At 41.5% G+C, this 18,846-nt stretch overlaps 1 protein-coding gene across 1 annotated transcript in view; it reads left to right on the top strand.

Moving 5' to 3' along the window:
• The window catches only part of LOC134209832 (transmembrane protease serine 9-like), a 62,353-nt gene extending 54,304 nt beyond the window's left edge, over positions 1-8,049 (top strand). Inside the window, exons 8-10 of the mRNA XM_062685857.1 lie at positions 4,952-5,072; positions 6,349-6,454; positions 7,870-8,049. Of these exons, the coding sequence (XP_062541841.1) occupies positions 4,952-5,072; positions 6,349-6,454; positions 7,870-7,974 (332 nt within the window). The 3' untranslated portion in view covers positions 7,975-8,049. The remainder of the gene's footprint in view (positions 1-4,951; positions 5,073-6,348; positions 6,455-7,869) is intronic.
• The last annotated feature ends 10,797 nt before the right edge of the window (positions 8,050-18,846 follow it).

Here is an 18,846-nt window from a genome sequence, read left to right as displayed (position 1 = left end):
TCTATATCAAGAAGAGCAACTCCAGTCGAATATCCTTAAGATTTGTTGAGCCGAATTGGATTCGTTACTCTTGATAACTGATGAGCGGTTGAATGCCCATGGCGAAAACCAAATTGCTCATCAGCAAAAATAGAATTGTCATTAATATGAACCATCATTCTATTCAAAATAATCTTTTCAAACAGTTTGCTTATTGAAGAAAGCAAACTGATTGAGCGATAACTAGAAGCCTCAGCTGGATTTTGTCCGGCTTCAAAATTGGAACAACTTTGGCGTTTTTCCATTTATCTGGAAAGTATGCCAATTGAAAACATTTGTTAAATAAATTAATCAAAAAAGGTAAGGTAGAAAATACCATCATCACCCGGTGCTTTCATATTTTTAAATTTTCTAGTAATAGATCTCACTTCATCCAAATTAGTTCCCAACGGAGGGTCAAAAACATTTTCTTGATTGAGAATGTCTTCGAAGCTCCGTGTAACCTGATCCTCAATTGGACTAGTGAGACCTAGACTAAAATTATGGGCACTCTCGAACTGCTGAGCAAGTTTTTGAGCCTTTTCGCCATTTGTTAATAAAATTTTATTTCCCTCGTTAAGCGCTGGAATTGGCTTTTGAGGTTTGTTTAAGAATTTTCGTTAATTTCCAAAAGGGTTTCGAACTGGGTTCCAACTTCGAGACATTATTCTCAAAGTTGGTATTTCTCAGAATAGCTAAACGTTTTTTTAATTTCATTTTGCAAATCTCGCCAAATAACTTTCAACGCGGGATCGCGAGTTCTTTGGTATTGCCTTCGCCTCACATCTTTAAGACGGATCAGATCGTCGTCAATAATAATCGAGTTGAATTTAATTTCACATTTAGGAATTGCAATGTCTCTGGCTTCGACAATTGAATTTGTCAAAGATACGAGAGCATTATCAATATCACTTTTGGTATCGAGAGGAATATCAACATCAAAATTCCTATCGATATACGTTTTATATAAATCCCAATCAGCTCTATGATAATTAAAAGTAGAGCTGATTGGATTATAAATGGCTTCTTGTGAGATTTTAAACGTCACAGGAAGGTGATCAGAGTCAAAGTCAGCATGAGTTATCAATTGACCACACAGCTGACTTGAATCCGTTAAAACCAAATCAATAGTCGAAGGATTTCGAGTGGATGAAAAACAAGTTGGTCCATTGGGATCCACAGAACAATCTTCATATAAAATTTTATCATTGGAATTGCTTTGAGCATTATTCCATGAACGGTGCTTGGCATTGAAGTCTCCAATTATAATTTTTTTTGATTTGTTGCGAGTTAGAATTTGAAGATCAGCTCTCAACAAATTCCTTTGCTGCCCATTGCACTGGAGAGGCAAGTAGGCAGCAATAAAAGAGAATTGTCCAAAATTTGTTTCAACAGAAACTCGCAAGGTTTCGAAAACTTTGGTTTCAAACGAAGAATATAATTTATGTTTGATACGTCTATTAATGACAATGGCGACCCGACCACAGGCGCTGTCAAGACGATCATTTCGGTAAATAAAATAATTTGGATTATAGATAGTGGAATATATAGATGAGCGAAGATAAATCCTCTGTCTCCAAACGAACTGTCAAACGTGTCTCCAAACGAGCATGACGTCACGATTTCAATGGAAACGTTAAGGGCTGTGACGTCGTATGCGCGTGTGCACGGGCAAAAAAATTGACTCAGCCATGCTTTCGCTCATCTATAGATTCTACTATCTATAATTTGGATCTCTTTTGATGCAAAGACTAGGTTTTAAATATGTTTCAGTTATAATGGCAATGTGCACATTATAAACTGATAGGAAGTTGAATAATTCATCTTTCTTACCCTTTAAAGAGCGGGCATTCCAATTTAAAATTTTCAAAGAATTATTTGGATCCATTAAAACGAAGTCCAATAACAATTCTTTGGGTAAATTTGATACCAACCTGAACTGCTTCAGTTTTGGTATTTGCTTTGAACATTGCATCAATCATGTGATGCAATTGTTCATTAAGAAATCAAAGTCGGAAGCAGACATGCTACCTGAACCTGAGTCGTCAAAACGAACGTTATTTCCCGTTGAAGAATGGGTATGAAAGTCATTCATCGTCGGTAAATTTTCGGAAATAAAATTGTGCCTCCCTGCAGCGATTCTAGCATAGAAGGGCGTGTTTGAAAAATTAGAATTCGACGAACTGCTCGTTACCCGTTGAGAGGTAGGAGCAAAATTTGTTCGTTGATTGTGGTGGGTATGAATTACTCGACCGGCAAATGATTGCACATTTTGAGCGTTTGACATATGTTTACCCGGCGAATCTGGGATCCTATTGGAATTTCCCGTCATCAATTTTGCACGGAAGTCAAACTTTTTGCGTGAAGGGCATTCCCAGAAATTGGATTTATGATTGCCCCCACAATTTGCACATTTAAATTTATTGGAATCTTCTCTCACAGGACAGGCGTCCTTGACGTGAGAGGTTCCACCACAAATCATGCATTTAGCATCCATGTGGCAAATTACTGATAATCAGCAATTTTCGGCAAATTAGAAAATCAGCTAACAAACGCTATTTTTGCCGGTATATCAGTTATTTATTTTGCTGGCGCACGGCTGTGCGGATTTTTGCCGAGCTGCAGAAATAAAAACTGAGTGTGCAGGCCTTTTCCAAACTTTTCATATTATTTAGTTCATTTTTGTTAAAGTGAACTAAATCAAATTCTTGAGAAATACCCCTCTGGGAAGTACGCTCTGGGAAGTACCAGAGCGAGATTTCTTTTTCATCTTAATTACTTGGACTGGTGAAAATCCAAGTAATTCAGAAATTTCAATTTTAATCTCATCCAGTGATTTGTCGTCACTGGAGAGACCTTTCAAAACGACTTTGAACAATCGCTCAGTTTTGTCGTCGTATGTGAAGAATTTATGGCGCTACTCAGTTAAATAACGAACAAGACGTTTGCGATCGTCAAAGGATCCCGGCAAAACGCGGCAGTCACCCTTCCTAGCAATCTGAAATGAAACCTTGATCCCCTGAAGGTTACTCAAGATTTCATTCCGAAAGCCAGAAAACTCGGCAACAGATACCACAATTGGCGGAATCCTTTGTTTCTTCGCATGAATCGAATCACCTGGGCTAAAGGTAGATTCGATTTGCTCAATTTCATCATTAATCAAATCGAACTGATTGCTCAGTTCGATAGGGAAAGAATTATTTCCGGTATTAAAGTTAGAAGGAATATCTGAAGTCTCCAGCTTCCTTCTATTTTTTCCGCGCTTTGGCAGGACGGTCTTGAAACCTTGTTTCTTTGAAGGAAGTGGAGAATTCAGAGAGTCCCCATTCCTCTTGTTTTTATTAATACTCATTGCTGAGCGTGAAGACGGGACGTTCTAAGAGTTTTTTTTCCCAGAACGGTGTCCCTGCAGGATTACCACCGCTTGTCGGAATTTTACTTCCGCAAACGGGTCCAACATAAAACGAAGGCACGGGTCCTTGCAAAGATCGTAACGGGATCAGTAGATACAAATAGCGCTGTGAAGCACTGTTGAAATTAAAATAGCTTCGGGTAGTATTAAAAACTTCCTTCCGCAAAGAGAGAAAATAGAGCCGCACAGCACGAAAGCACGATACGGTATGAGAGTTCCAAGTCTGGCAACGATTATCCTTTCACTTATAATACGTTCCATGTTCCTATTCGTGTCTGTTGTTTCGCGCTAAGAGTCGTCGCCATAAAATCAGTCCGTATTCTTTCATTATCGGATTCTCGAACAAATTGATGTTTCGGGAACAGTTCCCTATCCACCTTCCGGGGAATAGCATTTCCTTCTCAGCCGCTTTAAAGTCCCACCCAACAGCAAGACTAGGCTAGTGCGCTTTGAGCGACACACGGTCGCTTTGATAGGGCCTGCTTGGGGACACATGCAGCTTTTTATAGAAGTTCAACAGAGCCCACTGTAGAACCCCACTACATCCTACACTGATAGAAAAAGTTGTTGAAATTTACACGAAAGTAATGTACATAAAGGGAATTCCAAAAAGAGCTTAATTTTAAACGACATTTTCGCTTGAATGTATGCAATTTATATTGCATAATGTCACTATTTAGGGTGGCTGGGTTCGATTCCCGGTGCCGGTCTAGACAATTTTCGGATTGGAAATTGTCTCGACTTCCCTGGGCATAAAAGTATCATCGTGTTAGCCTCATGATATACGAATGCAGAAATGGTAGCTTGGCTTAGAAACCTCGCAGTTAATAACTGTGGAAGGGCTTAATGAACACTAAGCTGCGAGGCGGCTCTGTCCCAGTGTGAGGATGTAATGCCAACAAAGAAGAAGAATGTCACTATTTATTAGATTAAGTGGCATAATGCTGTACAAATTGCTTACATTTAGGGCGAAATTGATGGATAAGATTCATATATGCTCAGAATAGTGTAATTTTCCACGTCTATGTTTTTTACGCGCTGATAAGTTTTCATTATTTTTTTCTGTGAAAGGCAGACCCCACAGGACGCACCCTCCCACTCTAGCTAATGTCAGAAGGACAACAGTGCCCAGGCTTCACTACCAACTAAGTAGGCAATCCTTAGCTAGCGGTCAATTGTCATCGGAAAACCCGTGGAAGCTTGAGTATTGGAACTTGTGAGGACCAGAGCTATGTTAGGCGCTCCTTCCCGGATGTCAACTCACCATTTCGTAGCCCCCTAAGGGATTACTTGTCAATTTAAATAAAAATTTGAGGGTCAATTTAAATTTGAATTTGAGGTTGGAAATGAATTTTGAGAAGGAAATCTCAGTTATAATTAGTAATTTAGTTAAATAGAATTAACTCATTCTCTATTCTGTATTGAAATTTTAATTCAGATTATAAATGATATCTAATTGGCATCAGAGAGGAACTCTAATAAGAATAATTAAAATTAAACTCAAGTTATTTATTTTTACAGGTGGTGCTTGTTTGCCGAATCCCTGTGGCTCGAATGCCAATTGTCGTGAGACTGACACCGGAAGACCAATATGCTCATGTCCTCTCGGATATGGTGGAAACCCATTGACGTTTTGTAGAAGGTGTGTTACACAATTTTAGTTTGTAATTTAAAAAATCTAGTTTTTACAAATTCCTTCATTACAACTATTGCGGTGCAATAGAATCAAATTTATTTAAAAGATGAAATTCGAGTAAAAGCTTATCATCCACGCCATATTTTGGAATCACCTTTTTCTCTGCGACAGAAGCAATTAAAATATTTATCTTCATGAAGCAACTTCGGTCCGAATTTTGACAAACATCGCATGAATATTCAAAACATAGAATGATATAGTCGGACGACAACTCCACCAACTCATTCATTCGACTGTCACTGAGTGTGCTTATTATGTACAGAAAAAAACATAATTTGCATTGTTTATGTTGATGTTTAAGGTAGCCTCACACCTCGGGAATTTGGATTGCGGATTTTTCCCCATGTATTTTTGCATATGCGATGTTTACGGGATTTGGGCAAGGAAAATAAAAATCCCGGCCCCATTTAAAATGCAAGGTAGCCTTAAGGGCTACCTTACATCTCGAGAAAAATTTTCCTCGGATTTTGGTCCCCGTGCATTTTAAATGGGGCCGGGATTTTGATTTTCCGGCCACCTTACACCTCGGGAATTTGGTCCGCGGATTTTTTCCTTTACACCTCGGGAAAATTTTCCGCCGGATTTTGGTCCCCGTGTATTTTAAAGGGGGCCGGGATTTTTTATTTTCCGTGCCCAAATTCCGAAAACATCGCATATGCAAAAATGCATGGGGAAAAAATCCGCGGACCAAATTCCCGAGGTGTGAGGCTACCTTAAGGCAGCCTTTACTGTTGAAAAAGCTTCGCGGATGGAAATCGGATTTAGTTCTATGTAATAAATTACTTTACTCATTTGAATCGTGTCCAGATTTCAGATAATTTATCAATTTGTAAAATGTCCATAAATATTCAATGACTAATATTCAACCGAATATTGACAGTCCAGAGCCGACTATAAATGTGTCTGAAAGTGAGCTGACAAGTGAAGAAAGATGGACTTCACAAAGAAATTTCGATTATTTTACACTCTGTTTAAGAGTTCGAAACCAAATCGCTAATGCTGTGATATCTGTAATACTTAAGTACTAAAGTCAAGTGTGTGGCTGTCAGAGATGGTGTTGCAGAAATCTCCCGAAGTTGCATATGCTAAAATTTTATACATTTTCTGTATGCTTCTTATGCACAACTGTATTAAAATCTGCCATCCGCTGTTTGGGTGAATAAATGTAGTCAACAGTTCACAAAAATAAATGATAACCTTACCATTAAAATATACTCCTTAGGTCGGAATGCTTGAAGAATGTCGAATGTCGTGCAGATCAAATATGCCACCAAGGAAATTGTGTCTCCGCTTGCTCGGGAGTTTGTGGCGCTCATGCAAGATGCACGGTAAGGGATAGGGGAATTGTGGGTAAAACCGACACTGCGGGTAAAACCGACACCACTTCAAATCTCTGATTTCAAGTGATTATCGGACAGAATTTCAACACACTTTGAATAATTGTTTGTTTTCTTGTATTTCTAGTCATTTTGTAACTGGCGGAGATGTATAAGAGTCATAATAAACAGACAATTAGCATTGATCACCATTGAGGAGATAAGTTATGTAAAATTTAGGCATCAGTGTATAAGCTTTTTCGACAATAATTTGTTGATTTTCAGTATTTAATTCACCTCTGATCCATAATTGAACATCATTTTGTGTATGTTGTGGAAAAATAGTTAACTTTTCTAATTATAAACATCCACATGTATCTCATCACTATTATGTTATCTGTTGGGGTAAATTCGACACCTGCCATCGAATCACGAAATACCTCTGTTTTATTAGACTTATCATTCGCATAATATCATTCATGAATTGTAAAACGAGGCGCCGAGGAATATAACTTATCATAGGAATATAACGAGTAATCATAGACTGATTACATGCCATATCATCATGTGTCGTGGCAATAGGTCTAGTAGTTAATATTGGGTCATCAAGGAAAGCCTGCAGGTCGGATACCAATAGCGCTCAAAGAAGAACCGTATTTTTAGGCATATTTTACTCTTAGATATATTCAACCCGTTCTCTAGTGTTGTTCTTTCGTGATCCATTTTCACCCCTGTAAACATGTAGCTTGTCACGGAACTGGTCATTTTCATTTCTTGTCATAACTGCACCATACGCATTTATTTTAAATCGCCGTTATAAACAACTTTTTAAAATAAGTGAAATTTAAATGTAGGTCAATATTTACAGCAGTTAGTAAATTTGTGACTAACATTCTTAAACTCTATATATTTTTCCTCGACCTGCTAAAGAAACTAAATAAAATATGATATATGGTGATGATTTTAAATATATAAAATTTGGTTCAACCATCGTTTATGAGTGATCCCTAAACATGAATTTCATACACAAAAATTAAAATGAGTGTTGTTAAACATTTTCTATTATGTTGTAACATCATTTAGAATTGTTATGATGTTCAATTCCATAAAGACTTGATGTGTCGGTTTTACCCTCATGTGGTGTCGATCTTACCCACACCCCAGCTGTTTGGGCTGGAAGATGGACTGTTCGCGTTTTCATCATAAATCAAATTCTATCAAGAAATATTGCCCTGAGACCACATGGACTGATGCATGAAGAGCCAAAGTATGTTTGTATGAAATTTCCAGACCGGAAAATTGCTTCATAGATTGGGGAACTGTAAAGTTGCTTAAGGTGTCGGTTTTACCCACTTTTCCCCTACCCTGTTTTGTTGAACTATGATTCGACTCAATTACCTCCTCTTTTTTTTAATTCATCAATTTAGGTGAGAAATCATGTACCAATTTGCAGTTGTCCAGGAAATATGAGTGGAGACCCGTTTGTAGTCTGTCGGCCTATTAGATTTTCAGAGGTTTATGAGAAAAAATAAGCATTCTTAGATATACCATATTACTATACTATAAATAACTGTAACTGACACTATAGTTACATTAAGACTTGTAATAACATTTAACAAATGTATACTCAACATGTTTGTAAATAAGAACGAAAGAATCTCCAATGTAATTATATTTTTTTGGTAGGGATTGTAATTCTCACTCAATCTTACGAGTAGCGGGTGCTACTCACACAGATTGTCGTCAAGAAATCGTTTTGTCGAAGAAGGGCCTGTCATACAACTATTTCACTTAGTTCCGCTACCTTTGTAATCTTTACATACACATATTTCAACCTCAGCTGTAAGACCCTCTTCAGTGTCTCGTATTTGACTCAGCTTGAAGAAAACAATCGCAGCTTAAACTATTTGTACTCCGCTGGGTAAGTAATCTATTCTAATTTAACTACCTTACTTACCTATACCGATAATTAATGCTTAGCTGCCGTTTATCTGATCCTTATTCGACAGCAATGTTTGTACCCGTCGAAAGATTCTCAGCTACATCAAATTTCCACGGTGAAGAGACATTTCTTCAAATTGTATTTTATGTTTGATGTCGTAATTGACTTATTTTCCTTATACACATGTTCTGCTACCTACTTTCGTAGTTCAATCCCTTTTCGCTCCTCTTCGGCAGGTTTAGTCATCAACGTCAACAAAACCAAATCGTTGGATGTAACACGGTGACCCCTTCCAGTTCCACAGTAGCTGGGCAACCAGTGGAGAATGTTGAAAGCTATCGACATAGGCGCACGGATCAAGAAAGCAAGGGCTGCCTTTGCGAGTTTAAGAAATATCTGGAAAAATAGGCAGCTAAGTGAACGCACCAAAATACGAATTTTCAACTCTCACGTGAAATCTGTGCTACGCTAGCGAAACATGGAGAACACTCAACGGCTGCAGATGTTCATTAACAGATGCCTGCGGTATATAATTCGGGCTTGGTGGCCTCACAACTGAATCTCAAACAACGAGCTCCATCGTCGTTGTCACCAGAGACCGATAGCAACAGGAATTCGGGATCGGAAGTGGGGCTGGGTCGGCCACACTCTACGTAGGGCGGAAACGAAATCTGTAAACAAGTATTAGACTGGAACCCAGCGGGACATTGCAGGAGAGGCAGACTCAGAGGCTCATGGCGGCGAAGCCTCAATGGAGAAATAAAAGAAGTCAATCGAAATCTAACCTGGCCACAGGTTAAAGCGATAGCTGGGCAACGCTCAGGATGGAGATCTTTCAAGTCAGCCCGTTGCACCACCGGAGGTGTACAGGATTCATAAGTAAGTAAAAAGTTTCTGCTAGATCGATGCCGAATTTCCTTAGCCGGGGGTGTAGCTGGTTGGTGATATGTTGATCTATGGGATCAAAACTCTTTTCAGCGGCTCATCCATCGGTGTCAGTGTTGTTAGTACACACACGTTCCGACATGTTGTACAACTTTGACTTCGCCCCCAGAAAATTTGGCTCGGTCGGAGTAAAGTCGGACCGTTGTACAACTATTGGACAGTACAACTTGCCCACAGACGGTCCGACTTTACTCCGACCAAACCAAATTTCCTGGGGGCGGAGCCAAAGTTGTAAAACATGTCAGAGCGTTTATGGCGCCCATGTTGTACAACTTTGACTCCACCTCCAAGTTAGTCCGACCAATTTAGTCTCTTCAACCGTCTGACGAACAGTTGTTCCAACCAAAACAACAACGAACAATAATATCAGCAAACGTCATTTCTCTAGTAACTTTGTGCTGGCGCTGATGCATGGTTTTGTTGCTTCCCAACAGAGTTACCGACCATCGACGATATCAACGGATGGACCATTGTGGCCACCGGGTGGTCCCCTGAAAGATCCGGTACATCCGTAAACATGGTCAAAAAATTGCAGAATTTTTATTGGTTTACACCTTTACTCGCACTGACGAAACTATCCATGCAGCATCAATCATAGTAATTAGTAACCCATGAGTCAGCAGACAAAATTTGACAGCTTGTAACCGTTCATAACTTCAGCTCGAGGTTTATTTATAACCAGTGGCTTAAGCGCCACTTCCGGGATCCGGAAGACCACCGGTCGAGTTCTTTTGCCCGACTAATACTCGACTTTTCTCCTCAGGGGTCACTCGAACGGTCGCTGACTGAATCTTAAAATATTGCTTTGCACCAAGTGTTTCTTCAACTTGGCCACCTCCCAAGTTACGTTACTCTCAAACTCTTCCAACCCGCCAACAAATCCCGGCAGAAATTATGCAAAGCGAATGATCAAAGTAGTCAACGGAACGGAACGGAAAACCGAACGGAGTGATCTCTCAGCGATTACTCTAACTAAAAAAGCTAAAAAACTATCTACTCGATCATCTTACTTAAAATTTCTTGGGGTTTATTTGTTTCGGGTTGAACACATTTGGAATTGGTACGAAAATGGAAATGTTTATCTAGATCATGTCTACACACTAGTCACATACCTGCGCAGGTTTTCTTCTGTTCTGTCTGTTCGTGGCGATGGCGGCGAAGCTGTCCTTGACGATGGCGGCAACAGAAGAATCGCCTAGCTGCAGAATGGTGCGCAGCTGATGAGCCCGTGCAAGTATGGCCGAACTAAAGTTGCGAAGTGGGTGGCGGCTGGACGGAAGGCCTCCGATTTTCTCTTGAGAGCTGCGTCGACGGATTTCGCGCTTTCCGGGTTGATTTTCCCCTCCGGACAAGGGCCAACATACCTCAGCACGGCTTTGCTTTTTACGGTTATGACCGCCCGTGATGAAATGAACCCTCGCCTTCGGCTCCAATCCGGCACTGTGGTATGCAATAGGCGACGTATTCCACGCGCCGAGTTCTCCGAACAGTCCGTAGGGTTCGGAACGTTTTGGACCACCGTCGATTGATTGGCGATCGATGGTTCACTTTTCGCTTCTCTTTTTGACGAAACTTCACCACACTTTGTTTCGCTACCCCGAAGAGCGGGCCTTGACGAGCGCACGGACTCCACAAAAAACTCCTCCAAACGATATAACGGCGGAAATGCCGTAAACCCTTTTCGTCGACTCCGAAATTCCAGCCCGTACCTAAAAAAAAGCGCCACGCGCTGGAAGTCCAAAGCGAAACATAAATCAACATTTAAACAGACAACGAGTAGTTCGACAAAAAATTACCTTTTTTGGTACACCACACTATTTAAAATTGAAATTTGCGAGAGTCGGCTACACCGGCAACAGAATAAAATCTAAAGAACGAACGAAAAAAAAACTAGTTACAATCACGTACAAAATTACTCCAATCACTTTAATTACCTCGACGAACTGAACGGTACTCAATCCTTAAACTCGCAAAACTTCTAACTGCCAGCCGTTATGGAAGCGAAATGACCGAGTTTGAGTTTATTCTTGAACAAGAAACCTTCTACAACAATTAACCCATTATTTAGCAATTGCGTCAATTTAAATTTCAAATCAAGCATAATTTTTCATAACGACGTATGTAACAATTATGAGGATTCGAGAAATCCTTTGCAGAAAGTTGGCAAAACTTTTTCTAAATCTGTTTAAAACTAAATCTTTTTTCAATACTTTTTTCCGCTGGCATGCGTCATTACATGACACGTAATAAGCGTGCTTCACATCAAATCTGTCAGTGATTCGTAAAAAGATTGAATTAAAGAATTTTAAGATCTGAAATCAGTAAAATCGATGCGTATTATATAAAGCCGCGTGTGATTGTCACGTTGTATTGAAAACCTCGTTTTGTTTACTTTTGTTACATACGTCGTTATGAAAAATTATGCTTGAAATGGCTACATAGAGTTCGCGCCTTCGGAAACTTCGAGCTAACTTTACTACATAGAACATTACATAGAACAGTTGCCATATTGAATATGGCTGTCGTCATAGTACTCAAACATCACAACATTTAGTCGAGACACAAACCATGTCGACAAATTGCTTTCTCGTTGACACGTATTGAATTTAATTTGAATTTGAACATTATTTTAATTAAAAAGGAAAAAAACGTCAAAAACTACAAATATTAAATTCAACTAAAATAGACGACACGTAAAAACTATTTCCAAAACTTATTTACACTTGATTTTACTTAAAAAGATAAAATCGTCTGAAGCTACGGACATTTACGTAAATTTGAACCGGTAAAAAACGTAAAACGTTACAAGCTCTATCAGTCGAACTCTAACCGTGATGGCAAAAACAGTGAAGCAACTCCGTTCAGAAGTGTGTGCATTCAAAGAACGGCAGCCCGCCGCGTCAAAAACGGGCATCATGCGACACCGGAAACGTCTGTTCCGGCACCTACAACATCTTGGCACTATTAGACAACAATCAGAGCATTGAAAGAAAACCCGGACAGCTGACGACCCTGAGCGACAAGAAGCTCCAATGCCAAAGGAAGCTGAAGAGGAAGACCGAGGGAAAAGTGGCTACATCGCTGAGTGCGCTTGGCCGGGAGGTCGGTGCAACAGTGAAAAAGTACCTCAACGTGGGAAATTTAGCAAAAGCAATTTTCTATCTTAGCATTTTTTTGTATCATCCGAAAAAGTCAATTTTTTCAATAACGTTATTGTTTTGAGCAAAATAAAGTTCTAGTAAATTCTGCATCAATGTCGTGCAAAAATAAAACCGATCAGTATTCCAGTTATTTATAAATTTTCCAACGAAACTGTTCGCATTTACGTTTTTAGAGCATATTTAGGCAAATACAAATTCCGAAGTTGGATTATTTGCCTGTATCTCAATAAAATGCACCATCAGAAGAAAAATACTTCTAACTTTATACCGGATAAACAATACGGCCGTATATAGCTGCAGCGAATTGAACATGTATCCCGATGCATGCTTGCTGGGAGCATACTTCGAGAAACATTATTCCACAAAAAGAAGTTAAAACACTTGAACGTCAAATAGTATCACATGTAAAAAAAACTAATTTGTTGTAAATTTGACCATCATATGTTGACTGCGCCCCGTCGAAAACTACATCAACTGCACCCACCTCTAACCAACGCCACTGATATCCAAATCCACACATAGAGCCATACGAATATAAAAGCGACAGATAAAGAGTGATAACAAACGTAAACAATCAAACGTGATCAGTTAGAGTTATCGACTCGACAAATCTATAATTAGTACAGAATTTACTGAAAAATACTGAACTTCTTAAAACTAAATCTTGAAATCTATTACTAGGGGTCTTAATTACTATGTACAACCTAAACGTATTATACTAGGTGATAGATTGAGATTAGTGCTGATTCATTACTAAGACGATATCTAATTTAGAAAAGAGGTGTTTTGGTCCTGGCTACAAACATTGAATTTCCAGCGTCGGTACCGTCAATAGGTTTTAAAACCTCAAATCGGATACTGTTTCCCAGTTGCTCAGAAAGACAGGATAATCACTAAAAGAATTTTGTAACTTTCGAATCCAAATAAACCAAGAGAGTTCACAGAATTTGATCGATCCTTGTCGTGAGAAACAATCATATGTATTAATACAAGTTTAAATTAAATCAGTTTTTATTTTACCCAATAAAAATCTAACAATTTCGCATATGACCAGTTCTTATACAGGTTTTGGTAGATTCTTATACAGAATTGTTAGAAAATCTAACAACCGCTGGTTGGGTGTTCATTTTCATTTATTTAGTTAACATCTAAACAGATAACACTGAATCAACAATTTGACGCCACAATACACGGTTCGAGGCCGCATCTCTCCATCCTCGGATACGCCCCACGCTCGCCAAGTCGTTCTGCACCTGGTCTGCCCATCTCGCTCGCTGCGCTCCACGCCGTCTCGTACCTGCCGGATCGGAAGCGAACACCATCTTTGCAGGGTTGCTGTCCGGCATTCTTGCAACATGTCCTGCCCATCGTACCCTTCCGGCTTTAGCTACCTTCTGGATACTGGGTTCGCCGTAGAGTTGGGCGAGCTCATGGTTCATTCTTCGCCGCCACACACCGTCTTCTTGCACACCGCCAAAGATGGTCCTAAGCACCCGTCTCTCGAATACTCCGAGTGCTTGCAAGTCCTCCTCGAGCATTGTCCATGTTTCATGTCCGTAGAGGACAACCGGTCTTATAAGCGTCTTGTACATGACACATTTGGTGCGGTGGCGAATCTTTTTCGACCGCAGTTTCTTCTGGAGCCCGTAGTAGGCCCGACTTCCACTGACGATGCGCCTTCGTATTTCACGGCTAACGTTGTTGTCAGCCGTTAGCAAGGATCCGAGGTAGACGAATTCCTCGACCACCTCGAAGGTATCCCCGTCTATCGTAACACTGCTTCCCAGGCGGGCCCTGTCGCGCTCGGTTCCGCCCACAAGCATGTACTTTGTCTTTGACGCATTCACCACCAGTCCAACTTTTGTTGCTTCACGTTTCAGGCGGGTGTACAGTTCTGCCACCTTTGCAAATGTTCGGCCGACAATGTCCATGTCATCCGCGAAGCAAATAAATTGACTGGATCTATTGAAAATCGTACCCCGGCTGTTACACCCGGCTCTCCGCATGACACCTTCTAGCGCAATGTTGAACAACAGGCACGAAAGTCCATCACCTTGTCTTTAGTCCCCGGTGCGATTCGAACGAACTGGAGTGTTCGCCCGAAATCTTCACACAGTTTTGCACACCATCCACCGTTGCTTTGATCAGTCTGGTAAGCTTCGCAGGGAAGCTGTTCTCGTCCATAATTTTCCATAGCTCTACGCGGTCTATACTGTCGTATGCCGCCTTGAAATCTACGAACAGATGGTGCGTTGGGACCTGGTATTCACGGCATTTTTGAAGGATTTGCCGTACAGTAAAGATCTGGTCCGTTGTCGAGCGGCCGTCAACGAAGCCGGCTTGATAACTTCCCACGAACTCGTTCACTAATGGTGACAGACGACGGAAGATGATCTGGGATATCACTTTGTAGGCGGCATTAAGTATGGTGATCGCTCGAAAGTTCTCACACTCCAGTTTGTCGCCTTTCTTGTAGATGGGGCATATAACCCCTTCCTTCCACTCCTCCGGTAGCTGTTCGGTTTCCCAGATTCTGACTATCAGTTTGTGCAGGCAAGTGGCCAGCTTTTCCGGGCCCATCTTGATGAGCTCAGCTCCGATACCATCCTTACCAGCTGCTTTATTGGTCTTTAGCTGTTGAATGGCATCCTTAACTTCCCTCAAGGTGGGGGCTAGTTGGCTTCCATCGTCCGCTGAACTGACGTTGTCATCTCCTCCGCTGCCTTGACTTTCACTGCCTGTACTCTCAGCGCCATTCAGATGTTCCTCGTAGTGCTGCTTCCACCTTTCGATCACCACACGTTCGTCCGTCAAGATGCTCCCATCCTTATCCCGGCACATTTCGGCTCGCGGCACGAAGCCTTTGCGGGATGCGTTGAGCTTCTGATAGAACTTGCGTGTATCTTGAGAACGGCACAGCTGTTCCATCTCCTCGCACTCCGCTTCTTCCAGGCGGCGTTTCTTCTCCTGAAAAAGGCGGGTCTGCTGTCTCCGCTTCCGTCTATAACGTTCCACGTTCTGCCGGGTACCTTGCTGCAGCGCGACCGCCCGCGCTGCGTCCTTCTCCTCCAGAATCTGTCTGCACTCTTCGTCGAACCAATCGTTCCGTCGACTTCGACCCATATACCCGACGTTGTTCTCCGCTGCGTCGTTAATGGCTGCTTTGACTGTATTCCAGCAGTCCTCAAGAGGGGCCCCATCGAGCTCACCCTCTTCCGGCAACGCTGCCTCGAGATGCTGCGCGTATGCAGTGGCGACATCAGGTTGCTTCAGTCGCTCTAGGTCGTACCGCGGCGGTCGTCGGTACCGAACATTATTGATGACGGATAGTTTTGGGCGCAGTTTAACCATTACCAGATAGTGGTCAGAGTCGATGTTAGCGCCACGATATGTCCTGACGTCGATAATGTCGGAGAAGTGCCGTCCATCAATCAGAACGTGGTCGATTTGTGATTCTGTCTGCAGTGGTGATCTCCAGGTGTACCGATACGGGAGGCTGTGTTGGAAGTAGGTGCTGCGAATGGCCATATTCTTGGAGGCGGCGAAATCAATTAGTCGTAGGCCGTTTTCGTTCGTCAGCCGGTGAGCGCTGAACTTTCCAATAGTCGGTCTAAACTCCTCCTCTTGGCCAACCTGAGCGTTCAAGTCTCCTATGATGATTTTGACGTCGTGGCTTGGGCGGCTGTCGTACTCACGTTCCAGCTGCGCGTAGAATGCGTCCTTATCATCATCAGTGCTTCCGGAGTGTGGGCTATGGACGTTGATTATGCTGAAGTTGAAGAACCGGCCTTTGATCCTCAACTTGCACATTCTTTCATTGATCGGCCACCACCCGATCACGCGCCTTTGCATATCGCCCATCACTATGAAAGCTGTTCCCAGCTCGTGTGTGTTGCCGCAGCTCTGGTAGATGGTATGATTACCTCTAAACGTTCGCACCATTGATCCCTTCCAACAAACCTCCTGCAGCGCTACGATGCCGAATCCACGGTCCTTGAGCACATCGGCGAGTATGAAGTTGAGAGATTTGCAGTTCCACGAACCGAGTTTCCAATCGCTAGTCCCTTTTCGTCGCAGTGGTCTTCGCCGATGGTTCCGGTCCGTACTCTCTTGTTGATTGTTCGTTGCTTAAGATTTTTAAAGGCTGGCTTGCAGGGCCTGACACCAAACCCCCTAAATTTCCGGAGGACCATTCCTCCTTATTTCCGGTGGACCATGGTGCACAGTTTCACTTAGAGTCCCTCGCTGGCACTCGGACGATGATCAGCCGCCCCTAACATGGAGAACAGACGCTGTTGTGAGCCGATCCTGACATGGAGAACAGACGCTCAATAAGATTTGCACCTCCGGAGAGGAGCAAACCCCCCTTCCCTGTCAGCATACGACCATAGTTCCCACCGGGGTTGGTTACCCGATCTTCCCTAAGGTTGCTCGTATCCCGGCCAGCACCGCGGGGAGGTAGGGATAGGAGTTGCTGGGTAAGAGGCTGAGGACCGCGAGATGGGGTCTATTTTATTCCTTCAGGTACGCGAAGTACCAATGGTACGCTTTACCCAGCATTTGCCGTGCCTGGTTGGGTGTACCTATAAGTATTTGTAAACCCATCATACTATGTGAATGTGAAAGTATTTTTAAATTACACAATGAAAATAATAGCAAAATACAAAAAGTTACAGTTTTGATGTAACTTTTCATGTTTGTTTGCTCAACATTCTGGAGCGACTCTGGCATACTGTCCGCAAAACTTGCACTGGAACACTCAGTTGGGCAACAAAATAACTCTTCTCAGTGGTTAATATGATATAAAAATCCTGTGTTGAACTTAATCCTAGAATTAAAAACCCAAATTTATCCCCAAGTGGTGATTATGCCTTTCTCGATTCGATATGTTGGATTCGAATTAATGTTGTAAATGCTGTGCTAATTGCCTACATCTTGGCGGTTAAAATATTTGATGCAACTCTATCACGCTGCTTATAAATTACTCAATAATTGAGTAATTTTTAAGCAATTATTATGAGAGTAATGGATTGCGTCATGGCTAAATTGATTAATGACTTAAAGTGTGCATGTAAACAGCGTATTTGTTTAAAGAAAAATAGAGATATTATTCAAATCGAATGAGTTATTAGCAAACAAAAACAATAGTGTCCAACTAGGAAAGTTTCTCCGTCGAATGAAACTAGTTGCACTCGAATCGGTCAAGTCCTTCTATATGAAACGTGTTTAACAATAAAAAATTCCCGGGCTACACACACACACACACAGTCAGACATGTGCTCAGTTTTTCGAGCTGAGTCGATTGGTATATAACACTATGGGTCTCCGAGCCTTCTATCAAAATTTGGCTTTTGGAGTGAAATTATAGCCTTCTGGTACAACTTTGTTGTACGAGAAAGGCAAAACACATTAATAAAGCTTAAAAAAAAAGAGATATAAAATTGCTTCCATCTACAAAAATGTAACGATTTTCGAAAACATTTTTCACTGGCCAAAACGCCCCAGTATAGGCAGGACGATATGCTCTTACCAACTGAACACAAACGCAGCGAGCCTGCAGCAGCTGCTTCCAAATTGTATGGAGAATATTGAAATGTTATTCACACCTGCTTAAATGGACCTATGTTGGTTTTTTAATGTCAAGCGCATAAGAATTTGTAGCCTTTTTATTATGGGATTGATAAAATACTAATGAAGGGCTATGAAACGTCTTTGGTTAAGGTGGGCGTATTGCCCAGGCACTATTTGAAATTCATTTTTTCACGACTTTTCAAAAAAGCTTTATCACGTGTTATCTGTAATATTTTTATATGACTACTCACGGGCAATGCATTTGTGACTTCCTGGACTACCAAATAACACAAAGTTTGCATAAATTACGTTGAAAAGTAAAAAATTATCAAGGAGTTGCCTTAGGGGGGGCATATTATACCGTCTTACCCTATGTAGTGCAATGCTACTAATTCATTTATAACTTGCGAACAAGCTAAGCGTGCTGTCACTTGATTGGGGTTTCATTCAGCTTATCAAAGCTTCTTTTCTGCAAAAGCTTCATTTCATTTCTTCTTTTAGCACTTCAAAAAGCTCATCCAAACTTTGATCGTTTTCATCGTTTCATTCCATGCCTTGATTCATAGTAAAACGCGATTTAGGTAAATACATTCAATGCATCGAACGTATACGGGTCGGGCTCCGACGAGCGCAGCGCGATATCCAAAATCAACCGCGTTTCGCAGCCTCGTAGAAGAGCGTGGTTCGTCGATGACGGTTACGAGGCATCGCATCGCTGCTGGAAGCAGAAGCCTTCTATCTAGCTGCTTCAGGTCCGCTGATGATGGTCAGCTACGTCTCCAGTT

This window comes from Armigeres subalbatus, chromosome 2 (assembly GCF_024139115.2).
Source record: "Armigeres subalbatus isolate Guangzhou_Male chromosome 2, GZ_Asu_2, whole genome shotgun sequence".
Taxonomy (NCBI): Eukaryota; Metazoa; Arthropoda; class Insecta; order Diptera; family Culicidae; genus Armigeres; species Armigeres subalbatus.
Note: the sequence above shows the minus strand (reverse complement) of the source record. Positions and strands in the feature narration are given on the sequence as shown.